Source organism: Oryctolagus cuniculus, chromosome 15 (genome assembly GCF_051225735.1).
Source record: "Oryctolagus cuniculus isolate XC-2025 breed Fujian yellow rabbit chromosome 15, ASM5122573v1, whole genome shotgun sequence".
Taxonomy (NCBI): Eukaryota; Metazoa; Chordata; class Mammalia; order Lagomorpha; family Leporidae; genus Oryctolagus; species Oryctolagus cuniculus.
The window spans coordinates 70,941,132-70,966,807 of record NC_142881.1 but is presented as its reverse complement, the minus strand read 5'-3'; the positions used below and the strand labels follow the sequence as shown (position 1 = coordinate 70,966,807).

The window sequence follows — 25,676 nt, the reverse complement described above, 5'->3', positions numbered from 1 at the left end:
CCTCCATTGGTTCACCCCCTAAACGGCCACTACGGCCGGAGCTGCGCCAATTCGAAGCCACCAGGAGCCAGGTGCTTCTCCTGGTCTCCCATGTGGGTGCAGGGGCCCAAGCACTTGGGCCATCCTCCACTGCCTTCCCAGGTCACAGCAGAGAGCTGGACTGGAAGTGGAGCAGCCGGGACTAGAACCAGCGCCACAGGCGGAGGATTAGCCAAGTGAGCCACGGCGCCGGCCCCCATCATCAGACTTCTAATAAACAGCCAGGAATGCAGGCAGGAGTCACTCTTCCCATCTTACCAATGAGGAAAGCTATGGTTAAAGTGGAAGTTAAACCCACCTCGTGACAGTCATTGCTGTGTCAATAACGGGATGATAACAGGAGAGAAAAGAGCACCATTGCATGCGAAGACCCAAGAGAAACAGGTTGGTGAACGCGAGAACAGCAAGGTTTCTATTTACGCATCCATCGGTGCAACGTGCTCTCGGGCTCTACTCCTCTTTAGTTGCAAGAGAACAGTGTCAGCATCATCAGGTGTCTTCTAGGCCCCAGGGAACGCTGCTCTGAGCTCTCCTGTTACCCGGTAGGTAGCTGATCACAGCTCCTGGGGGATGAGTCATTATACTAACTCCACATGGGTACAGAGGGTGTTGCTTCAGAGACTGCAAACGGCCAGGCCCCATGCAGCCACCATCGCTGAAGCCAGCCCCAGCCCTGGCTCAGCCACGAACCACTCACCTCACCAACGCTCCCCTTCCCCAGCTTTCCTTCCACCTCACTCTCCACTCCCGCTTTCCAGGGTAACGCCGGCTGCTGCCTCCTGGGTGCGCTGCTCCTCTGACTCCCACCTCTGCCTTCCTATTGCTGGACCAATTTGGCACCTTTAGGGCACTGCTGGGACAGAGGGCTCTTGCTGCCTTTATAGTTATTCACATGGTAAAACTCCAACATAACAGATTTATGACACTACGCCCTTTACACTTTGGTTCTGCCCTGGATTTACCAAAGTAGGCCAAAAGAACCATGGAAAAGCAGCTACTAATTCTAAATACCAAGGGAATCCAGTGGCAAAACCACTACCATGAATGAGGGGATGAATTTTTCTGGTCACTTTCAAGCCTCTCTGATCATTAGAACTAAGGGAGTCTCCCATCCCCGTTACCCCACACCCATGGGGAATACTGATTTTTCACTCTCAATCAGCACTTTGGTAAATATTTTCACTATTGGCTTTCTCAGGAAAAACTTGTATATGCAGATGATTTCTGATACATAATTTTATTAGAGCCAGAGATGATCATTTTTGTCTAGAACAAATCTCTGAGGTTAGAATGGAAGACGAGGAAACCAGAGATTCCACTTTGTAATTTACCCTTACCAAACTATCCCATCACACATCAGTTCTTTTATAAGAGTACCACTCTGTTATCATACCACAAATCATTAATAGAAAATGCACAAGCCTGGAACCTAATGTTCTCTAATCTTCAAGCCAATCATCAACTTCTCTCAGATTTTTGACAACATGAAAATGAAAAATCTTTTCAAATAACAGCATTCAAATGTCACATCCTTTCGTGATGAGGTACAGCAATCAACAGCTAGCCTCGTACTTTCTAAGTTTCAGCTTAAAGAACCCTCGCTAATTCCTTAGGTCTCTGTCAGTCTTCTTTAGGGGCTATTTTGCCTTACTGGGTCTCAACAGGATACAGTAATATTAAAATACGTTAATAACCATACTGAGAGTGCGGTGTCAGTGGGCTTCCGACTACTGAGGGGCACGTGTGGAAACACAGCCCAGCCAGGGAGCACAAGTGCCCAGAGGCATCCTGAGCTGGCTGGTTTCTCGGGATCATTTTTTCTCAGAGGCCGAGGTCTGGGATGTGATCTTCTTGGCAGCTTCCAGCACAGAAGGTAGGTTTACTTTGTCTCCGAATTCTTTTTCCCGGTGCTCAAGAAGAACGCCCTAAAAGGAAACAAGCAGGAGCATCAGTCCTCCTGACGCCAGAGACACTGGCCTTCCAAGCCCCGAGCTTGGGCAGCAGATAACACCGATCAGAATCTGGCCTGTATGGAGTTCAGTCTTTCAGCGAAAAGTAGGACCAGGAAGGCCCCGGCACAGCATCTGGACTGTGCAGACAGCACTTCGGGAGCAGGAAGTCGGACGAGATTAACCGAGACAAGGACATCAGAGGCAGGCTTCATAGCTGATGAAGCCTGGAAGGCAACCAGGCTGTCGACAAGGGTGGAGACACAGGTAAAAGACTATTCTAGGTGAAAAGAACAGAACAAAGGTAATGCAGAAAAGATGGTGTAGAAACGGAGTTTAAGGGTCAGGTATTGGAAACCTTCTGAAAAAGATCTTCCTAAGAAACCAGAGGCCTGGGGCCAGCGCTGTAGCGCAGCAGGTTAAAGCACCAGCCTGCAGCGCTGGCATCCTATATGGGTGCCGGTTCTAGTCCCGGCTGCTCCACTTCCAGTCCAGCTCTCTGCTATGGCCTGTGAAAGCAGTGGAAGATGGCCCAACTCCTTGAGCCCCTGCACCCGCGTGGGAGACCTGGAAGAGTTTCCTGGCTCCTGGCTTAGTATTGGTGCAGCTCTGGCCGTTGTGGTCATTTGGGGAGTGAACCAGCAGATGGAAAACCTCTCTCTCTCTCTGGCTCTACTTCTCTCTGTAACTTTGTCTTTCAAATAAATAAAATAATGCTTTAAGAAAAAAAAGAAAGAAAGAAACCAGAGGCCACACACTTCTGAGGCACTAAGATGCAGGCTACTGCTATACTCCCCTACAGTGGCAAAAGTGATAAAAATAATGCATGTAAGATCAGCATCAAGGAATCCTGGTTGAAGAGTTCTTTGGCCTATTACATCCAGGAACTCAAATTAAAAATTAAAATCTGGGAGCTGGCACTGTGGTATAGTGGACTACGCCTCCACCTGCAGTGCAGGCATTCCAAATGGGAGCCAGTTCAAGTCCTAGATACTCTACTTCCAATCCAACTCTCTGCTGATGACCTGGGAAAGCAGTGGAAGATGGCCCAAGTGGTTGGTCCATTGCACCCATGTGGGGGACCTGGAAGAAGCTCCTGGATCCTGGCTTGGGATCAGTCCAGCTCTGGCCATTGCAGCCAATTGGGGAGTGAATCAGCAGATGGAAGATCTCACTCTCTGTCTCTCCCTCTCTGAATAACTCTACCTCTCAAGTAAATAAATAAAATTTTTTTAAAAAATAAAAATCTGTAAATACAGTGTATCATTATTTAGAAAATTTCAAAAATTAAAAAAAAATAAGTAAAAAGCCCCACCACAGTGTAGCAAGCACAGGGAAGTAGATCTCAATAAAGCATAATGTGGTATAAAAATATTGAGAATTATGATATGTATGAATGTATTAAAATGCTCACAATATACCTCTAAATGGGAAAAAAATCTAGCTTCACAAGCTACCACATTCTAAAACAAAAGCCTTCTTAGATCTGTTCCTTTAGGTATCCATTGGATGGCTCTCCCTAGTTTCTACTGTTCCACTGTCCTCAAATTTCTATTGCACACACATCTTTAAATTAAGAATGACTTCAAGAATGTTATCACAAAGAAAATCATCACTGACTGGCACCTGGCACTGTGAGACCGCAAAACCCTACTCCCAAGAAGAACTGAGTTAAGTCCTGATGCTCAGTGGGCCCAGTCGACTCTCCACCAGGGAGGGTGAAGGCCAGAGCCCCAGGGAGTAACAACAAAACCAAACAACACACCTAGCAACGCCAGGAACGTGCCAGCCAGGCCCATGAGCACCAGATGAGTCAGCATCGCCAGGCAAGAGAAGGCTGGCAGGTGTGCCAAGCCCTGCCCTAGAGGCCACAGGAAGAAACCCCACAAGCCAAAGTGGGGAGAGGATGGGCAACCCTCCAGAGAAGTGGCCTGTCCAGGTGTAAGAGCCTTTGGAAGGGGTTACTGGAACCCCCTCTGAAGACAGGCTTCGGGCAGGGCCAGGGCTGGGTCTCTGGAGCTGGAGCCGTTTGAGTTACTGCCACTGTTCTGCTCACTAGCTGTGTGTCTCTGGCTGATTTCTTTCACATCTTGAGGCCCGTTTTTTACCTAGAGATTGGAATAAAAACACCTAATACCCCACAGTTGGTTGAGAAAGGCAGACCACGTAGATGAGCACCTGGAATGAGGCTGGCGCACACAGGAGCCATTATCACGACAACATCGTAAAATATTTTCCAGAAAAACAGCTAGTAGGTTTGTGTTAAATCAGACACCATTTATACTAAGTTCTAATACAGCTAAGAGTGAGCAGTTAGTACAGTGTAAAAGGAAGAGATCAGAAATAATGACTACAACCCTGGGATTTCCACTCTCACTTTTATTCCTCCCAAGTTGGGCACAGTATATGGTTACCAATATTATAAGTGAGAGCCAACAATGCAGACCAATCCCGTCTTTCTCCAGGAAGCAAATACTCTCTACACGTGCTAATATGCAGGGACAAGTCTGGTCTGCAGGTGCATGTGCCATGCCCTGCCTCCACCCACTCTGCCCCAGCCTGTCTGCAGGGGGTCAGTTACCTCTCCTGGGGCAGCCCTGACACCAAGGCCCTCACTGGAAAAAGCACAGTCTCCCCGATATTTCCTTGCCACTTTCCCTGACTAGGCCTCTTTTAATCCTTCCTTCTTCTTCACCTTTTTTTTTTTTTCCTGACAGGCAGAGTTAGACAGTGAGAGAGAGAGAGAAACAGAGAGAAAGGTTTTCCTTTTCGTTGGTTCACCCCCCAAATGGGTGCTATGGCCGGAGCGCTGTGTGGATCCAAAGCCAGGAGCCAGGGGCTTCCTCCTGGTCTCCCATGCGGGTGCAGGGCCCAAGCACTAGGGCCATCCTCCACTGCCTTCCCAGGCCCCAGAAGAGAGCTGGACTGGAAGAGGAGCAACCGGGACAGAATCCGGCGCCCCAACCGGGACTAGAACCGGGGTGCTGGCGCCGCAGGCGGAGGATTAGCCTAGTGAGCTGTAGCGCCGGCCTCCTCTTCACTTTTATCATCCATTCTTGATGACCTGTGGACACTCCACCAGAGTTAAGTTCATAAGCAGAATGAAAATAATACTCTTGTTCAAGAACAGAAAACAAAACTTGAAGTCAGAAAACCTGGATGGAGGCCCCAGCAGTGCCAAGGATGAGCTGTGGTCCTTGGTGCAGTCGCTTATCCCCTCGGTCCCAAGTTCCCTGTCTGCACAATTGTGACAGGACCATGGTGAGTGAGTGGATCCAGCTGCACGGTGCCAGCAGAGGGCAGCTGTGGGATACATGACAATTGCCCTCCCATCCCCTTCTCGTGTTCCCTGGACTTCTGGAGGAAAGGCTGGGACTGCTCAGATAAGCAAAGTCAATCTCCTGGCTCCAGGTTTGTGGCCCCAGCTAAAAGACACTGCAACACCCACAAGTAAACACTGTGGTGCAGGGGGGGCGGGTCCCCACTACTCCATGTACTCATCCAGCTCCCTGCTAATGCCCCTGGAAAAGTAGTGCGTGATGACCCAAGTACTTAGGTCCCTGCCACCCAGGCTAGAGTGCCTGGATCCCGGCTTCTGCTGGGCCTTGCCCTTGCTGATAGAGGCATCTGGGGGGTGAATCAGCAGATGGAAGATCGTGGTCTTTCTCTCTGCTTTTCAAACACATATAAACTTACCTGTTTTCCTGATCCCATCACAAAGACTCCCCCAAGTATGACGCCTTCGCCTTCCAGATTTCCAGAGAAGCCACCATTCCAAGCCCGGAAAAAGCTGTACCACACTCCCAGACGGACAAATCCCATAAACAGCATCTTCCGCTTTTGTGGACCATAGAACCTTTTCTACAGGGTGAGAAAGACAGACTCTAAATGAGTGTCTATAGCCCTGGCTGCCCCAGGGAGGAAAAGTTCCCAGCAGAGCATCTGTTCTCTGGCAAAGACCTGAAGCATGCTGGTTGGTGCCTTCTCCCCCACCCAATACACACAGCCTCCACCCAGCACCACTCTCAACTGCCCAAGGAAACAGAGAACCCTGCCGGGTCCATCTTCCACCCTCAAGGCAGTCCCAATCTAGGGAGGCAGATTTGCAGCCCCCTAGACTCAGCTTCTCACTTGTTCTTGAGCCTGGCAGAGTGGGAACAGTGCTACACTCTGCAGATGCAGAGCAGAGGGGAAGAAATATAGCTGCAATGAATTGACGGATGGGGATTGGTGCCACGGCCCCTACTTGCATTGGGAGGCAGGGACCTGATGGGGTGTCAGCTACTTCCTGCCCTCCTGGGTCACACGGCAGGAAGGGCTTCAGGAATAACAGAGTTCACCTTTCAACTGGCTGGTCGTGCTCCGCTCAGGCCTGGGAAAGCCTCTGATATCCAGGGCCACTGCAGGAGAGCTCGGCCTCCAGCTCCAGACCAGACGTACCCTGAACCGCCCAGCTCTCCACTGCTGGGCCTGGCCCCACCAGCTCACAGCACACACACCTTTTCATCCAGGAAGATCTCTCCTTTGAAATAAGGCTGGAAGTTCTTCACCTCACTCCTGATGTCCTCCTTCACCACTGCGTACAGGGGGACGCCCAGCTCATCCAACTTGGGCTTCAGGGAAGACAGGTCTGCAGCTTCCTGCGGGAGGCAGGGAGGCTGAGGGACGCGAACTGCTGGGCCCCGGTGGCCAACAACCCACCTCCCCCATGGGCCCAGAGCATGGCTGGTACAGAACCCAGAAACAGCTCATGCCCCGGTGACCCAGCGCTTGCCTGTCCCAGCTGGGCACTGGGTCTCAGAATAAGGTATCAGGTCTCCGATTCTTGTCTCCTTCACAGTGGGAATTAGAGGCGAGGCTCCAGCCGCGTGTGTCCCTACTTCAGCTGAGGGAGCAGCCACAACCAAGAGGTGGCACCAAACACCTCCTCCACTCCTGCTCCACATTGCTCGTACCCCATCCTCTCCCCTGCACTACAGCCAACTGGCACAAGGACCCAGCAGACACACTGCACTAGGGCCAGGTGAACGATGCTGGCCTCCACACTCTGGCCCAGTCAGCTCCCTCCCTTTGCAGTAATCTTCCCTTTATCTCCAGCTCACATGCTACCCTCTGAAAAGCATCCTCGCTCTAAAATCATCTGCCTAGCTAGTGCAGTCTGCAGCAAGGCTCTACTCGTCTGTGCATATTCTACTCACCCTGCTGGGTGACATCTGTGTGTTACCACTAATTTGAGTGCTGCCACTCAAATTCCCCAAAGCAGCTTATAGTTAAAAGGCTACGTCTTCCATTTCTTTGGACCCCTCAGTGCCTAAAACATGGCTGGAACTAAATACCAAGTGGAGATTTGAACATTGGTGGACAGTGGGGAGAATGCAGCTGAGAGCCACAGACGGCCTTGGCCCTCCATGAACTGTATGCTGATGAATAAATGAAGTTGCGTGAGTTGTGATAAAGCTCCTTCATTCACATTTGGTGTCAGAATTAAAGAATTGGGGCTGGTGTTGTGGCATAGTAGGTTAAGCCTTAGCCTGTGGTGTCAGCATCCCACATAGGTTCAAGTCCCAGCTGCTCCACTTCTGATCCAGCTCCCTGCTAATGGCCTGGGAAAGCAGTAGAAGATGGCCCAAGCACTTGGGCCCCTGCACCCATGTGGGAGACCTGGAAGGGGCTCCTGGATCCTGGCTTTGGATTGGCTCATCTCCATCCATTGTGGCCATTTGGGGAGTGAACCAGCAGATGGAAGATCTCTTTGTCTTTCCCTCTCTCTGTGTGTAACTCTGCCTCTCAAATAAATAAGTAAATCTTAAAAAAAAAAAAAAAAAAAGATGAACAAGAGACAAACACAATTTAAAAAAATGAATTAAAGAATCAACAGGAATCCCTTTTCAATGTGACTCACTGTGTTTTTTTTTAACATTTTTTAAAATTTTACTTGAAATTTAGAGTTTCACAGAGAGAGAAGGAGAGGCAGCTAGACAGAGAAAGGTTTTCCATCCACTTTTTCACTCCCCAGATGGCCACAACGGCCGGAGCTGGGCCTATCCGAAGCCAGGAGCCAGGAGCTTCTTCTGGGTCTCCCATGTGGATGCAGGGGCCCAAGGACTTGGGCCATCTTCTGCTGCTTTCCTAGGCCATAGCAGAGAGCTGGATTGGAAGAGGGGCAGCTGGGACTAGAACCGGTGCCCACTTGGGATACCGGCGCTTCAGGCCAGGGCGTTAACCCACTGCACCACAGCGCCAGCCCCGACCCACTGTCTTCAACACAAATACGCTGCTATACAATGGTAACCACATTTCACTTTCCAGAATAGGAAAAAATAATAGCTAACACAACAGAACTGATTGTACTTGGCATCTCAGGGTGAGCAGCAGTTTGCCTAGAGCAAAGAGGACTGCAGCGTCGGGAGGGCACAGACCACCTGTTTGAGGACAGCAGGTCTCCTGACTCACTTTTCCTGGGCTCTCTGCACTGCCTGTAGCACTGTCCAAGCCATGAAGTAGAAACTGAGTCATGCAGCTCCTCCCTGAGCCACTCAAAATAACTCCGACTGCCACCCACCCAAGTTTCCAAAACTGCTCTGCCAGGGCACAGGCCAGTGTAGAGGCAAGCAGGTTATAATTAGGGAGAGATAGTACCCTTGGAACCTTCTGGGTTTCGACAGCCTCCAGCAATCAAATCAAACAGCATTCCATGTTGGAGTCAGGAGGCACCACAGTTCTGGAAACAAAGCCCTTAAGTTTAAAGCCCCACCTCTCGTGGCGGCCTTAACCGACATCCGTGTCCTAATTCCTGGAATCTGTGAACCTGTTCTGTTACATGGTAAAATGGAATTAAGACCATGAAGTTACAGTTGCTCATCAACTGACCATAAAATAAGGAGATTAACCTGGATTTTCTCAGGGAACTGGATATAGTCATCAGGCTCCTTAAGGGCAGAACAGGGAGGCAGGGGAGGCAGTGTCAGAGTGACGCAGCAGGAGGAAGACCTGAACAGGCATGGCGGGCTTCACAAATGGAGGAGGGGTGTGAGCCAGCGAGCACAGGTGGCCTCTGGAAGCTGAGGGTGACCGACCGAGGGGTTCTCCTCCACAGGCTCCAGAGAGACGAGACCAGATTCCACTCCCTCCACGGTTGTAAGATAAATGAGAGCCACCGAGCTTGCGAGAATTTGCTATAGCAGGCGATGAAATAACTAACTCACTTCCTCAAGCAGTTTGGCTTTGTCAGTTTCCTCCCCTGGAAAATGAGAGTAAGGACAGCCAGCTGTTTTTCAAGGGACATGGTGAGGACCTCATGAGTTCACAGGCACCAAAGTGCCGCGAGGGCAGCATAGTGTACGGCTTTGCATGCACTCAGCAAAGGAACAGAGTCTTCCCCAGTGCAACCACACAAGCAGGGGTGAGATTAGCCAGGCTGAAGGGCCATGCCCCAGGGTTAAGGAGCACAACCGGAAGGATGATGATGACCACCAGGACAGGGCCAACACCACTACATGAGAAGCAGCACTGTCATTTCCAGTTTGTTCTAAGTGCGATGGTGATTGCAAACACAGGTTTTCTGCTACCAACTCGGCAGGCCATCAAACCACACTGGCCCCTGATTTACCCATCTATAAAGGGATACGTCGGATGCAGGTAACCACAGTGTTCCCTAACATTAGCATTTTGTGCTTCAACAATCACACTTCTGGGACAGACATTTAACTTAGAGGTTGAGACACCAATAAAGAGGTCCGAGTCTCAGGCTTGGCACTGTGGCATTAACAGGCTAAGCTGTGCCTGTAACACCCCATCCCAAATTGGTGCCAGTTTGAGTCCTGGCTGCTCCACTTCCAATCCAGCTCCTTCCTAGTATTCCTGGGAAAGCAACAGATGACCCAAGTCCTTGGGGCCCTGTACCCATGTGAGAGACCTAGATGAAACTCCTGGCTCAGGCTTTGGCCCAGCCCCAGTTGTTGTAGACACTTGGGGATTAACCAGTGGATGGACACTTTCTCTGTCTCTGTGCCTCTCATATAAATAAATAATAAAAAATATATATATTTTAAAAACCACACAGAACAGGAGTTGTGGCACAGTACATTAAGATGCCACTTGGAATGCCCATATCCCATATCAGAGTGCTAGTTTGAGTCCCTAGTACTTCACTTCTGATCCAGTTTCCTGCTTATGTGCCTGGGAAAGCAGCAGATAATGGCCCAAGTATCTGAGTTCCTGACACCCATATGGGAGACCTGGAGGGAGTTCCTGGTTCCTGGCTTTGGTCTGGCCCAGCCCTGGCTATTGCAGCCTTCTGGGGAATGAACCAGCTGATGAAATATTTCCTTCTTTCTGCCTCTCCTTCTCTGTGTCACTCTTCCTTTCAAATACATAAATAAAGAAACCTTTAGGGATGACACTGTGGCACAGTGGGTTAAAGTCCTGGCCTACAGTGCTGGCATCCCATATCAGCACCAGTTCAAGTCCCGGCTGTTCCACTTCCGATCCAGCTCTCTGCTATGGACTGGGAAAGCAGTAGAAGATGGCCCAAGTCCTTGGGCCTCTGCACCCACGTGGGAGACGTGGAAGAAGCTCCTGACTCCTGGCTTGGGATCACCTCAGCTCTGGCCATTCCAGTCATTTGCAGAGTGAACCAGGGGAATGGAAGACCGCTCTCTCTCTCTCTCTGGCTCTACCTCTCTCTGTAACTCTATCTTTTAAATAAATAAAATAAATATTTTTTAAAAAAAATTTTAAAAAAAGGTTATAAAAAAATCACAGTCACACTCCTCCCTTCCCTTGATAAGCTTCCTCACTTGCTAGACAGGAAGTCTAGCATGGGGAAGCCAGTCAGGGAGCCCCAGTGTTCCCCAAACTCTCCTGTCACTTATCAGCAGGACTGAGCCCACTGAGCTCCAGATGTGACACTGAGAGCACTTGGCGAGAAGGCAGGGCTACCACGTTGGAGTGCGTGGTCTCAGCTGTCCACGATGCACTCCAGGTGGGTCTCTGAGAAGAGGCGTGTAGGCAGGTCTGTTTTTTTTTTTTTTTTTTTTTTTTTTGACAGGCAGAGTGGACAGTGAGAGAGAGAGACAGAGAGAAAGGTCTTCCTTTTGCCATTGGTTCACCCTTGCGCTGATCCGAAGGCAGGAGCCAGGTGCTTATCCTGGTCTCCCATGCGGGTGCAGGGCCCAAGGACTTGGGCCATCCTCCACTGCACTCCCTGGCCACAGCAGAGAGCTGGCCTGGAAGAGGGACAACCGGGACAGAATCTGGCACCCCGACCAGGACTAGAACCCGGTGTGCTGGCGCCGCATGGTGGAGGATTAGCCTATTGAGCCATGGCGCCGGCTCTAAAGACAGGTTTTGAAGAGCTTCTCTGTCATGCTGCAGCTTCAGCACAGTCAGGAGCTGACCATGCTGGTATAGGGGAAACCCAGCCCCCTCATTTCGGCAAGCATGCGTCTGTGCTGACCAGTAGCAACGTGGACTTGGACTCTGCTGCTGTTCTTGATTAAATGGAAGCTAGTCCAGGACCCAGAGGGTACAGCCCAAGATGAAAGCCTTGAGAGTTCCAAAGGAAAGTCAGACGCATTGCTAACCTTAGTGGGGATGGCAAGTTGTTAAAAACCAGACACAGAGCATAAGTCAAAAGAAATTCCTACAGCAAATGACAGAGCACAGATCAGTGCTGGTAAAAGGGAAAGTGAGCCTATGGTTCTTCGGCCCTGGCTGCAAATGCACTGGCTCCCACTCGCCAGGATCCTTTTCTCTGAACAGATTTCCAGACGCACCCACCTCTCGACAGAGGAAGCAGCCCGGCCTCCGTACTGCCATAATCACGGCTCCATTCTTTTCCCAGAGCTCCTTTGCTTTGAAAGTCCTTGGTTCTGAGGAAGAAGAAAAGGAAATTTATGATGTCCTAGCCCAGTCCAGCTCTGTACACCCCTGCCCTAGCCACTGGGCAGTCATGAACCACGCTGAGCCAAGCCGAGGTCAGAAACGAGGCCTAGGAGAGGACCTGGACAGGCGTTCCACACGTGGGAGAAGGCAAACAGGGAACACAGACAATATTCATCTTGAGAATCCCACACTCTCTTCCCCCATAAAAATCTATTTGCAAACTGGGACATTTTGGGGAAAATGGGTATTATTTATTCTGGTCTTTGGACATTGTAATAATCCTTCAGGGCAGAAGCATGGCTACAACTGAAAAAGTCTTGTACTGTGACCAAAGAAACATCACTCTTACAAGCATACTCAAAGGAATCAAAGGAAATCATTACACGGGCCATGTTATTCGCAGGAGGGAAGAAGACCTGTAGTGAGGAAGCGCTCTGGGATGGTGCAATGCTGCAGCCCAGGCCCGGCTGAAAAGCTCAGACTGATTCTGAAATCCAGCCATGTGGCCCCAGGCCAGCTATTCTTCCTCTTTGGACCTCATTTTCTCACGTGTAAGGTGTGGGTATCTAAGGGGCAATGCTGTGGCACACTGGGTTAAAGCCCTGGTCTGCAGTGCTGGCATCCCATATGGGTGCCAGTTCGAGTCCTGGCTGCTCCACTTCCAATCCAGCTCTCTGCTGTGGCCTGGGAAAGCAGTGGAAGATGGCCCAAGTCCTTGGGCCCCTGCACTCATGTGGGAGACCTGGGGGAAGCTCCTGGCTCCTGGCTCTGGATTGGCCCAGTGCGCTGGCTGTAGGGGCCATTTGTGGGGTGAACCAACGGCAAAAGGAAGACCTTTCTCTCTGTCTCTCTCTCACTAACTCTGCCTGTCTTAAAAAAAAAAAAAAAGTGGTTATCTAAATAGCTCCATTTTGGATTGCAGAGAGCAAGAAAAAGCAACTATGGTGTGCTCACTCCAGTGTCTGGGATGAGAGCTGGTGAGGGATCAGGAAGTATGAACCCTTGTCCCCTTAATATTTCCCAAAGCAATCCATGCCTCTGTAGGATGCTCCATGTGTGTGTGCGGGGCGGGTAAGAGGGGGGAGACTGTCTTTAATCAAGTGAGATTGGAACATTCTGGGTGCAGAGCTGGAGAGGTCTCTGCTCAGTGTCTTACCAACGTGACCTGCCATGAATCCGCACGCCACACTCCCACCTGCCTTTGATAAGCCTCCTCACTTTCTGAGAAGATGCTGATCACTTCCATCTGGGGGCTAACCTGGAGCCCACCAGTCAGCGAATCCCAACATTCACCAACCTCCCCTGCCACCTGTCAGCGTGACTGAAGCCCCACTGAGCTTTCCTGTGTGCTGCTGCTTCAGCACACCCAGGAGCTGGCCATATTGATGTCAGGAGCAATCCAGAGACCCCTCATTTCAATAACAAGTCCCTACTGTGTGCCAGGCCCCCAAGCTGAGCATCAGGAACACGGAACAGGAACAGTGTTTCTTATTTGTCTTGAGAACTCCTGTTCTCTCGAAGGTCCCATAAGCCCCAAATTCCTCAGCCCACTCCTTGGAAAGGCTGCTTGAGGAAACAATCGTGCGACTTTACTATGGAGCAATTTATCCACACAGAGAGACAAAGATAGAAAGTGGAAAATGCTTTTGCTAGGAAAAAGTCAAATGACACAGCAGGATCACAACAATATAATAATAATGTAACACGGAAAGGAAAACACCAAAACAAAACATGATCATTGTGTTAGGGTAATGAGATTACCGGTAATCTAAAAAGTGTTATTACATTTTTCCTAATGTTGTTACATTTCCTTTTCAGTAAAAAAGAAAAAGAAAACCAGCGAGCCTGCATCCTGGAGTCTCGGAAACACCGAGACTGGCAGGGTCACACTTACCCTTGCCCAGGGTTTTCAGGTCTATGTCCTCCAGGTACTCCAGGGCTGCTTTCTGGGGCTTGGACAGAAACATGTCTGTGTTGGCCAGCAGCAGCGCCACGGCTGCAGCCCCCAGGGCTCCTGCACCGATGGACCACATTCCCATGGTGAAGAAACTTGGGTCCTGGAGGAAGGACATTTCTGGAGATTGAAAGGAAGAAAGAAAACGTTACTGCTCCACAGGACAGCTGGAATCTGATCTCTCCGGCCAAGGCTCTGACGGGGCAGCCGGCCAGCAGGCCAGGAGGCCAGAGGAGGGGCAGTGGCCAGCAGCCATAGAGAAACAAGGACTGCAAGGCACCTGCTGCTACCACAGCTGGGGAGCTGGGGCCATGTCAAGAACAGGGAGGTTCGTGCCACAAGGAGCTCATGAGTGCGTCAGGAGCGCCGACAGAGGAACACAACCTTCTCGGGCACTCCTCTTACTCATGTCCCAGGCTGTGCCCCCAGCTTTGTGGTGCTCTGCCAGGCTGTGTCCTTGGGGGCACACAGTCTCCTCATTCTTCTCATCCAAACCTGAGTGTCCCTCACAGCCCAGGCGGTTCAGCTCCTGCCTCTCTGGGTGGCAGCGTTCTCCTCCGTGACTAGAAGACACTTAGAACGCTGGCCTGTCACCCTTTCTTTGCTGCTCCTAGGAGGATCCCCCAGAAACAGGGACCATATTCTATTCTTCAAGCCCACAGCCAGTGCCCAGCAGGCAATTTCAGTAAATGTCTCCCAACTGAGAACATCTTTATTTTTAATTCATTACAGAAATAAAAGAGGTTCTTGTAATAAAAACAAAACAAACCGAAAAGAAGCAACATATAAAAGCCTAGTTAGGAAGAAAGCAAATGTCCCCTGAAGCCTACCACTCAGGGAAAGTCACAGTTGAACACCTGCATCTAATCTGACATCATTTTCCTTTGGGAACAGAACCAAGCAGATACCTGCTGAACGAATGGGAACCGAGATGGAGAGAGCTGGTGCTACGCCAGAGAGAGCGGGAGCTGCAGACGTTTGCACAGGGCAGGGGACTGGCAGGTCCGTCAGAGTCCAGCCTTGTTTCCAGCTGGTGACTGGTTCCTGGCCCCTGTCAGCAGCCTTGTGTCTCTGCGTGGGAAATCCCAGAAGCTGCCCACTCCTGTAATAGCAGTAGGAAGCCCACTCTGCCAACAAGCACGCACTATCCCCATCTTTCCATTTGGCCCGCATGCTATCTAGGATCTGACTCGACTGGACTGGGTGCCTTCCTCCCTAAGCCAGGCTGACTCTGGTGCTTCTTGGACTACCAGGTGCAGGCCTGGGGGTATGTGTGCTCCCCCAACCCCCACCAGCTCCAATCTCAGCCCAGCCCCATCTCATATCCAGCTCTCCCCTGCAGGACCTGGCCAGGAGAAATTTCTCCAAAGATCCAGCTAATGTTTGGAAATCCGCATCACTGCTGATGGAGGGGCCTGTGGGGGTGCCCCATAGTGGGATGGGGGAGGAATGGCTGGCTCTGTGGTGATGACTTTTGGAGGGAAGGGGTGGGCCAGCCTGGGAATTTCAGATTGCAGAAATATAAGAGAACTTCCAAGTGAGACGGTGACCAAATGAAAACAGTATTTAACAAAGAGGAATTTGGCATCCACATGAAGGAAGAGGAAAAAGGTGGGGAGGTCTGTGTGTATGTTTTGGGGAAAGTGGTGCTGCTGTGGCGTTTCTGATACCAGGACTCCAGCTGGGGGAGAAGAGCTCCTTCTAACCTCACTGCCAGAACGTGGTCTGTAGACTGGCGGCAGAGAAACGCCTCACATCAGAACTAAGAAAGCATTGCTGCACTTCAGCCAGACTGGCAGGTGTCTGAGCCACTCGACAAGGACAGCCGTGAGGGCAGGCCAGCCTTGGAGCGCTGGGCCCTTCCCAAGCCCCAGCTTGTTAGCTCATTGTGGCAAGTTAGCAATAGTGACAGAGACCCAAACCCACACCTCTGCCTGCTACCCTCCCTCCTATTCTTCTAGACTCAGACACCTCCTTAAGAGACCTCCCCGGATGCTCTGCCTGCACCTGACTCTCACTGCCGAGAGGTGTTCATTATCCCTCCTCAGTCCTCTGTCCAAACCGCACTGAAGATCCCTCTGCCGTGCTTAACAAATTGGCCTTGACGGTAAGACTTCTCTCCTCTGACTCTGCTTCTCCGTTAATCTCCAGATCTGTGCTAGCACTGTGCACCTTTGCTATGCAGTGGGCACAGCCCAAATGCGTGCTGCGATGAATTCAATAGAATTGAATGATGAAGATGACAACTTAATGGTCGACAGTTCTCGGGCCAAGCAGGAAGGAGGCCTGCTTCCCATTCTTTTTTGTGGCAAAGTTACACATTACAAGATTACAGTTCACAGAACAATTAGGAGGAAATTACTGCTCTCACCAGCATGCTGTAAAAAGGAGATTCCAGAGAGCCTAGGAAAATTACGCACTTCTAAACATCCCTGGGGGCGGGTGTTGTGGCTACAGGGGGTTAAGCCACAGCCTTAGAAGCAGGCATCCCAAATGAGTGCCCGTTTGAGTTCTGTCTGCTCCAGTTCTGCTCCAGTTCCCTGCTAAAGTGCTGGGAAAGCAGAGGAAGACGGCTCAAGTTCTTGGGCCTCTGCCACCCAGACTGGAGACCCAGAAGAAATTCCGGACTCCTGGCTTCAGCCTGGCCCAGCCCTGGCCGTTGAGGTCATCTGGGGAGTGAACCAGTCAATGGATGAAGATCTCTTTCTCTCTCTGTCCCTCCCCTTTTCTCCTAGCTCTTTCAAATAAATAACAATTTTATCTTTTTTTTTTTTTAAAGATATGTTTCTTTAAAAGGCAGAGTTACAGAGAGAAAAGGAGAGACAGAGAGAGAGATCTTCCGCCCATTGGTTCACTATCCAAATGGCTGCACTGGCTGGTGCTGGGCAAGGCCAAAACCAGAAGCCAGGAGCTTCATCCAGGTCTCCCACATGGGTGTAGGGACCCAATCACTTGGGCCATCTTCCCTTGCTTTCCCAGGTACATTAGTAGGGAGCTGGATCAGAAGTAGCGCAGCCAGGACTTGAACCGGCACCCATATGGGATGCCAATGCTGCAGGCTGCAGCTTAACCCACTGCAGCACAGCGCCAGCCCCTAAAATAAAAATCTTACCAAAAATATAAAACATCCCTGGATTTCTGACAGGTGTGTATGGTGCGAGAGTACACGGAGTGGCATCTCAGCACAGATCTGCTAAACATGTCTGCAGCAGTGTGCAAACCCTACAGATGGATTCACTGAGACTTAGTAATCTACAAGCCCAAGAACCCTTATGGTCAGCTTTATATTCTTTCAACATACCCCTGCAAACTTAATGCAATAGGCCCCATCTCTCCACTGCTCATCCACAGGCATTCTGCCTGTTCCCTCATGAGCACAAAGCAGTTCAACTTAACTAAGACTCAACATTTATTCACACACGTTTATTCAGCACTGACTTGTTCAATAAATGGAAATTTGGGAGGACATAAAGTGAAACGATACACAGTCCTCAAAGAGACACAGCTTGGTACACAAATAGCTGAAAAGCAAGTGGGAAGGTGAGGCAGCGTGGGCACGGAGCTATGGCAATGCAGGGCTGTGAACCAGTCTGGGCAGCCAGAGAAACACTCAGAAGGAGGTGGCTTTGAAGCCAGTACAGGGCACAGGAGGCAGGCCTGACTAAGCCCAGGAAGCAGCAAGCTGACTAGGGGCAGATGTTGGTGCCTTGAAAACTCAAGATTTCTATGCCCCAAAGGCCCCCCACTCCTACCTCAAGTCCAAAGGCTATAGCATGGGAGATCTGAGTTTCAAAATTCCTGTGAATTCTATCCAAGCCCCAGCCCTACCCTTGGCTGTGATCCTAAATCATGAGTAGAGTCACCCCTTTGTAGCAATGGCCCTCATCCCTGGTGATGGCACAAAGATATAAGCCTCAGTCATCTGGCTCATTGCCCCAAAGAGAGATAATGTTGGAATGTACCCCTTGCCCTTGAATCTCCATTTGGTCTCATACCCCATTATCTTTACACCCCACTCCCTGCATTCCTCCCCAGGTTCGGAGGCCCTGCAGCCACATGAAAGACCAGTTCCAGACCAGTTCTGAGGAATTCACCTTCATCTGCTACCCACCCCCCCCAAGATGTAAAAAGGCCTGGCCCCTGGGTTGGGGTCTCCTGCTGGGTGTTCTATCAAAGTGCAGTTGGCCACCCACCTCTGTGGATTTATTTTCTCTGAATACATTCAGTCTGGCTGTAGATTTGTATTCTACCTCCTCTCTGATCCGCATCTCTTTTCCCAACATTTTGGTGCCAATCTGTACTCTCTTCCTAACACCCAGGCCCCTACAGCAAGTTAAGCTGCTGCTTGGGAAGCCTGTATCCCATACGGGGGTGCTTGGTTTGAGTCCCAGCTACTCTGCTTCCAATCCAGTGTCCTGCTGATGCACCAGGGAGGCAGCAGGTGATGGCCCAAGTTACGTGGATTCCTGCCACCCTTAGATCCAGTTGGAGTTCCTGGCTCCTGGCTTCAGCCTGGCCTTGCCCTGGCTGTTGTGGGAATTTGGCAAGCAAACCAGCAGATGAAAGGTCTCTCTCTCTCTCTCTTTCTTTGTGTCTCCTTCTGTCACTCTGCCTTTCAAATAAAATAAATAAATCTTTGAAAAAACAAAACAAAAAGAGTAGGAAAAGCTTTAATGTCTAAATATTAGAATGCATTTCAGTAGGGACTTCTAAAACAACTGACTAGACGGGGAGGGAGGCCAGTAAGCCAGGATCCTGTCGGTGCCACTTGACATCTGTGGCCTAATTTCATTCGCTCAACAGCTTTGTGATGTGGGGATTATCCTGTTTTGCAGCTACCAACACCGAGGTTCAGAGAAGTTCAGTCACAACCCCACTGTCGCAGAGCCAGGAGGCAGCACTACTGCAACTCGGTCCCGGGTCAACAGGAATACGACTTCAAAACTCAGTCTTTCTACTGTCACACTTTGCCTCCCCACACATTCAGAAATGCATTTCTAGAGGTCAAGGGAGATCTCTTTAGTCTTCAAGATGGTTAAGAAGATCAGCTTGGTTTCTTTCAGTCATCAGGTTCAGCAAATCATGTTTACTGTAAAGGAAACTTACCACGCACCAGATGTCCCTTCTCTTTCCTCTCCTCTCTGTCCCGCGGAGGCCAGGGTCAGTCTCTCTGAAAGACAAGAGCAAAGTTGTTTACAGAAGGGCCGGCCCCCCACTGCCTTTCCCCACTGCTACCGACCTTATCTGATCTCCCTCTCCCACATGCAAGGTGAAGCAGGCTAAGGCCCCAAGCAAACAACAGCTGTGTAGCCTTCCTCTGGGGAGAGCATGGCTATGCAAGGGAAGGCGCCCAGCTGGGCTCCCTGGGCCAAGCTGGGTGATCCTTGATGGAACAAAGCCATACGCCTCAGCCATTCTAGCTCATTGCCCAAAAAGCAGATATAATCAGAATTTACCCCTTAACTCTGAATCCCAATTCAGCCTCACACCCTGCATTCTTCCCCAGGTTTGGAAGGCAGAGGGGGCTAAGTTGAAGAACCTGCATGAAGAAGCTCACCTCTGCCTACTGCCCCTACCCCAACCATTAGCCCACCTAATATACAAAAAAGCCCAGCCTGCTGGGTTCTGGGCCCTGTGAGGTCTGGCTGTGAGTTCATACCCCTGTCTCCTCTCTATTTCTGCCCCCTTTTCCTGACATTTGGTGCCCCATGTGAGGCAACACCAGTCTGGTCCCCTTTCCCTTGCAATCCCTCTCCGCCCCGGTTTGCTAAGGCTCTTGAAGCTCTCCAGTGACATCCTGTGATTCTAACAGAAAGAGCTCACTCTGGAGACCAGACATTCTTGATTCCTCCCCACTACCACCTCGCTGGTTCCGTTTCCAGCTTGGGGAGCCTGTCTCTTCTTTGCACAGGCAGCTCCCCTGCCCACACAGTCCCTCACCCTACACCAGTCACAGCTGGGAACAGGCACTCACCATCCACTGCGTGCACACCCCTGCTCCTGCTGGCAGAGAGACTGACCTACAGAGAGCAGGCAGCAGGGGAAGGCTGGAGGTGGGGCTCTGGAGTCCCGCCTATGCCCCTAAGCTCTGTTACTCCACTGGCAGGACCAGGCCACCCAGAAACCCTGGGGCTGCCAGGGTTCAGCTGCCAACAGGCAATCTCCAGAAAACATCAAAGGGAGAGCTGCCAAGGCCCCCCAGGACTTCAAAAGGTTGAGCAAAGGTTTTTGAGTCATTTGCAATCATGCAGATTCTAACATTTCCCAAGTGCCAGCTTTCCGATGCAGGCTAATGGAGCGAAGCCCTTAACATAGTCTGTGTGTCACCCTAACAGAAACCAGAGGGGTCCAACAGCCTTTTCCTCCATGGCTTGCTGTGCAGCCTGTGTGCTTGCCAGTTCCTCACCCCTGGCCCAGGCCCAGCACAGGTCCACGGAGGTCCCTGGCCTGCTGTCTCTTCTTTACCACCTTTGCTCTCCCTTCTTTCTTCTCCCAACCCACCCTCCCTTCCTGGGAGCCTCACCTCTTTTCAGCACTTCACCCGCCACCTTGATAACGACTTCCAAGTCACTACTGCTGTTCCTGACCCAAAGTTTCCACTCGGGGGTCTTGTAGGTCTCTCTGTCTCACTGAGTCTAAAACTGACCTCCAGAGCTCCCTAGCTCAGTGACAGACAATAAGCATCTGGCCAACGCTCACCCAGAAACTGAGAGTAACATTTCATTTTTCTTTCACCCTCACTGGCCACACTTTATCAGCCAAGAAGTTCTTCCCATTGCTAAAAATGTGGCTGCTGGCTACCTCTTCTCAACCTCCCTGCTGGAGGCCAAGTCCAGCCTAACCTATCTCAATAACCACAGAACTGAAGGTGGCTTTGCTCTTGACTTCTGTAGTTTATTTTCCATGACATGGCCAGAGCAAGAGCCATCATAACCTCTCCAACCTGATCCCATCCTTCCCTGGCTTCAGACTGGCACTCAGTCTGAACTCAGCACAGCCAACAGGGCCTTGCACAGCTCAGCTCTGGCCCACCACTCAGGCCTCACTCCTTGCCAGATCACTCCATGCGCAAGGCCAGCAAGTGGCCCAGGTCCTTCCTTTCCCCATGCCAACTAGGCAAATGCTGGCTTACCTGTAAGGTCCCACACAAATAACACCTCCTCTCCAAAAGCCTTAGCAACACTGTCCCTCAGCCTTGTCTATACTATGTAGCATATGTGCATGTCCAAACACACACATATTTTTGCATACTGCACAACCAAATAGACTTTGTGTAGCTATTTACACATCTTTCTCCACAATACAGTGCACAATCTGAGGGTAGGGACTGTTGTCTTATTCTTTCCTACATCCTCTGTACTTAACACCAACACTGGTATTCATGGACATTTGATGTCTAATGAAGAGATTTGAATTTTACTCTCTAAACTCCAGTGAGGCAGAGCCAGAAATAACTTACAGATATCCCATTTCATCTCAGTATGGAAGGGCCAGCTTGGTATTGAAGAAAACACTCGGGCTTGGGGCTTCCGTGACCTCAGTTTCGGATCCAGCTCCTCTGCTGGCTGGCAGGGCTCCCGGACATCCTTGAGAAATACGCTCTGAGCCTGGCCTCCTCACCGGTACAGAGGGAGGAACTAGAAATTCTATGACACTGTCGCAGCTGGGACACCCACAGACTTGAAAGCACCATGCGACTGTGACTTCAGGGACCAAACGTCCAGAAGGCCACTGCTGTCCTGAGTGTGCACACTTCCATTTGTTTCCTTCCCTGAGTCTGACTCCGGCCCATTCCAGAAGTTGCCTTTGGGCAGGAACTGATAAAGTCTTAACAAAGCAAAGCATCATGGGTCAATTCATGTCTGAAACAAGTAGAGGCAGCATCAGCTTCCCAATGGCAAGGGTGCACCTGCCCAGCCCCACCCAGAGCACCCTCCCTGCTCAGAACGAGCTGACCTGATGCACACGGGGAGGAGGGGCAAGGGAGACCACAGAGGTAAAAGGCGCAGGTGAGCCTCCTTGCCCCAGGCCTTCAGTGCACAGGCTGGCAAGCACATGGCATCTTCCTTCTCTGCTCTCTTCCTTCCCCCTTCTCCTCTCAAAGCTCTAGTTCAGCCTCTCCTTTACGAAGTGAGTAAATGAGGAGAAGGCCCAGAGAAGGGACCTGCCAGTCCCAGGTCATGTGGACAGTGCAGCTTGTCAGTGGCTCCCAACTTCCTGTCCGTGACCCATTTACCCTGTTTTGGATACTCGAGTCCCAAGCAGCCAGCCAGCCAGAGGCCTCTAAGGCTGGATCGCTGTGGGGACTGGGACCCGGGAAGGGAAGTCCTGCGGGTCCTGAAGCCTGCCTGTGAGCCTCAGGGAAGCTGAGAGCGACACAGCTCCAGAGCAGGGCCTGCGGAGCCGTGCAGGGAGAGAGCACCAGCTTGTCCCGAGCCCAGTCCTTGGCCAGCAGCTCATACACCAAAGCCAAATCTTTTCTTAAGGGTCACAATGCCCATACTCAGCTGTGAAGCCATTCTGCCCCTTTCCAACCCACAGTAACAAGGCCCTGTCAATTCTGGATGAGTACAGGGACACAGTGTGATGAGTCCAGCACCAGGGCCCCATGGACAACAGGAGACACCCTCTTACCCACCCTCATCCTCAAGCACTGTGGAAGTAGCCACTCAGAATGAGCACTCCTCTACCTGCAAGTCTCCAGCTGACAGTCTGCCTGGCTCTAACCTCCATCCTCAGATACCAGATTCAGCAAGTTCTGAACAGATCCTCAAAAGAGAACCAGAGGACACATCAGCTTCTGGGAAACTCAGAGATACTGCACAAGGTGAGGCACGGGGGGCCAAGAGGGAGGGGTCTTTTCCTCTGAGAAGTGGTCCTCAAGCAACAGAGGCCTCTGAAAGATCCAGCCGTTCTAGGCTCTGCTGTCTGGACTCAGAACAGCTGCTCTTGATCAAGTTATACGAGCATGGAGAGGAAGTCCTGGTATTGCCCATAAAGGACACTGCACTGACACAGGAAACTCCTGAATCGGCTCTCTTTGCTGTGAGAGGTCACTCAAGCTTCTGTACCTTGGTGTCTTTTTTTTTTTGACGGGCAGAGTTAGAGAGAGAGAGAGGGAGAGAAAGGTCTTCCTATTCCTTTGGTTCACCCCCAAATGGCCGGCGCAGTGTGGCCAGCGCGCTGTGCCGATCTGAAGCCAGGAGCCAGGTGCCTCCTCCTGGTCTCTCCATGCGGGTATAGGTGCCCAAGCACTTGCGCCATCCTCCACTGCCTTCCCAAGCCACAGCAGAGAGCTGGACTGGAAGAGGAGCAACCGGGACAGAATCTGGCCCCCCGACAGGGACTAGAACCTGGTGTGCCGGCGCCGCAGGCGGAGCATTAGCCAAGTGAGCCGTGGCGCCGGCCACCTTGGTGTCTTCTGAAAACACAAGGGCACTCTGAAGGCCGGGTGTGAGAACGGATGAGAGCAATGGAAGATGCAGCAATGCGCTACAGAATTGCAAGTCAGCGTTATCTTTGTCCTCTTTGCCTGCTCAGAAACACACACCCTCCCAGAGGGCAGCACATCTGAAGCAGAACAGAAAGGAAACACTGTGCAACTTCTCCAGCTGCTTCAATGCCGGCCTGCCTCTTGGGAGGAAATGCTAGGTCTGATGGGAACCCTGGTTTGTGTTGTTTGCCCACCCCATGCTACCCCTGCAGCAGCCTAACACTGCCCTTTGCACTACCTGCACCCCACGAGGCAAAGAGCACTGCCCAGTTCAATCTTTCTATGCCAGAGGCCACTGAGCACAGAAGTGAGGCCGGCTCCCTCCAAAGAACCCGTGAATATTCTTGTTACCCAAGCCTTGGCCAAGGGAGACTTGGAGCTACTGCTCAACACTTCACAGAGGCCAGAGAGCTGCCTCATGTCTGAGATGCGGACAGAGCCTGGGCCTTGGAGCCCTGGTATTCCACTCCTAACGAAACCTTCCTGGCATCACAAAAGCTGGTGAGAGAATCATCAGAAATGCCTCTTGTACCCCTTGCAGAAGCTGAAGGAGCGAAACGGTCCCACTGACTGGTACGTCCTTACAAAGGAGGGGGCCATGGGACAAGGCAGACCAAGAATAACTAAAATTTAATTCCTACAATCTGTATGAATCTGAAGAAAGCATTGTTTTGCATTAGTGTGAATGATTTCCAAATCAGAGTTGTAAGAATCAAAGGATAAAATATATAGGAGATGCTCTGTAAGCTACTTACAAAGAGTGCCGCGTGTACGATGCATAATTCTTGCTAATATTTAGATCAATTACTCCTAAATGTTAAATGCACACAAAACAGAGAGTAATTGATGAATGAGTATCTTTTAGAGTCAGAGTTTGTATTTTGAGTCCCAGTTCTGTCTCCAGGGCTGAGCCAAACCAGAAGCACTGAAGTCTCTAGAGAGTGGCTCCAGGACAAGGCTTTTCAAAAATAAATCATAAATAATTACTTTCTTTTCATAAATCATTTGCTAGGCTCAGTGGAAAACACACTAAAATAAAAACAGAAGCAAGAAACGAAGTTTCATTCTAGATGTCTGGGCTGTGGAAAACAGCACGGAGCGACGGAACCGGGGAGAGGGAGCAGCTGCACCTGAGCCCTGGTGTGGTCCGGGGACTCCCGGGAGTGCTCCCTGCGCACGGCCCTCCTCAGCCGCGACCCCCGCCTAATAACCTTCCTCTGAGGGTTCCACCGCCTCCTGCCCTCCCAGCTCTGCAGCAGCACTGACGTCCATCCTTTCATTCCAGATCTCAGCACAAAGTTCTGACACTGACACCTGGCTCTTCCTGTTTTAAGACAGGCGTTTGCCACCTGCGGGGGAAGAGGGTAACAGGTGCAGCTCAGAGTCTGAAGGAAGCTAGAACCGTCCCTTCTCCTCCAGCCACCCTGCCGCCCCCGGCCCACCCCGGGCTCGGCCCTGGCAGTCCCTTGTCCCCAAGGATACAGGCAGCTCGGTGGCTGGGAAGGCAGGCATTCAGATCAGTGTCCAGCCGGGCTCGGGCCTCCGGACCCCTGCGTGCGTTTCTCACGGACTACCGCGCCGTCCTGGAAGGAGCTAGGCCACCGGGGCCTTGCAGGTGCAGCCGGGCGGCCGCGGGCGGACCTCATCACTTCGGCACCCCTACTGCGTACCGTCGACCACCCTGCTTCAGTATTCTCACCTGCGCCCCGGCGGACCGCGCCCACGCGGAGTCAAGCGCTCTTCAGAGCCCGGCGCGCGGGACGAGCTGCAAGTCTCCCCAACCTCCCGCCTTCTCCCTCGCTCCACTCTCCGGATCTGAGGGACCAACGCCCCCCCCCCCCCAGGGTCCCCAGGGGGCGGCTAACCCCCGCGCCTGCGCACTGCGCGCCGCGCCTCCACCGCGCCACGACCACGTGACCATGCCCCGCCCCTGTGGGCGGAGCTCCGGCCCCGCCTTCACCCTTGGTCAGCTAACAGTAGTCAGGGGCTCCGGGACGTTCAAGTCTGTCGGCCCGTTAGTTGCGCGGCAGGCTGGCTTAGGCCACCTGGGGCCGAAGGGCTCTGGGCTGTTCCGAGGGGATCTGGAGGCATCAGCCCTGTGTGAGGGTGATCGCCTCCCAGTAGGCAGCCTGTTATTGAAGAGTTCTTTGATGGCTTCTGTTTGCTTGGGACAGCGGGTATCATCAGGACTAACACATGGCGATGAGTGGCGTTTCAAGCTACAGGTACAAATTCAGAATCGCGGGCCGCCTCCTCACCCCACATGCCCCCTTTCACCCCTAAATACTGGCCACTGGGTCAGGGTGGCCGGAAGTGGCCTGGAGCCCTGGCTGCTGGGATGCTGACTGGTCCCCTC

General features: G+C 51.5%; 1 protein-coding gene across 2 annotated transcripts; it reads right to left on the bottom strand.

Moving 5' to 3' along the window:
* Window positions 1-1,260: 1,260 nt before the first annotated feature.
* PRXL2A (peroxiredoxin like 2A) lies at window positions 1,261-25,137 on the bottom strand. 2 transcript variants are annotated; one of them, XM_002720973.6, is made up of 7 exons: window positions 25,020-25,137; window positions 18,934-18,997; window positions 13,768-13,947; window positions 11,769-11,860; window positions 6,488-6,628; window positions 5,685-5,849; window positions 1,261-1,964 (listed from the first exon to the last, which is right to left on the bottom strand). In XM_002720973.6, exons 3-7 carry the CDS (start codon window positions 13,943-13,945, stop codon window positions 1,851-1,853), a joined length of 690 nt encoding a protein of 229 aa, XP_002721019.1. In that variant the 5' UTR covers window positions 13,946-13,947; window positions 18,934-18,997; window positions 25,020-25,137; the 3' UTR covers window positions 1,261-1,850. The 2 variants fall into 2 exon arrangements, with proteins under 2 accessions (XP_002721019.1, XP_008272532.1); XM_008274310.5 differs by lacking the exon at window positions 25,020-25,137 and adding an exon at window positions 19,802-20,027.
* Between the last annotated feature and the right edge of the window lie 539 nt (window positions 25,138-25,676).

Bases quoted from the DNA above. Each gene is read 5' to 3' on its own strand.
- PRXL2A (XM_002720973.6), bottom strand. From the start codon at position 13,945: ATGTCCTTCCTCCAGGACCCAAGTTTCTTCACCATGGGAATGTGGTCC. The intron at 11,861-13,767 runs GTAAGTGTGACC...CTTCTTCCTCAG, and splicing joins CCTGAAAACCCTGGGCAAGG to AACCAAGGACTTTCAAAGCA. The intron at 1,965-5,684 runs GTAAGTTTATAT...GTTTCCTTTTAG, and splicing joins TGATGGGATCAGGAAAACAG to GGCGTTCTTCTTGAGCACCG.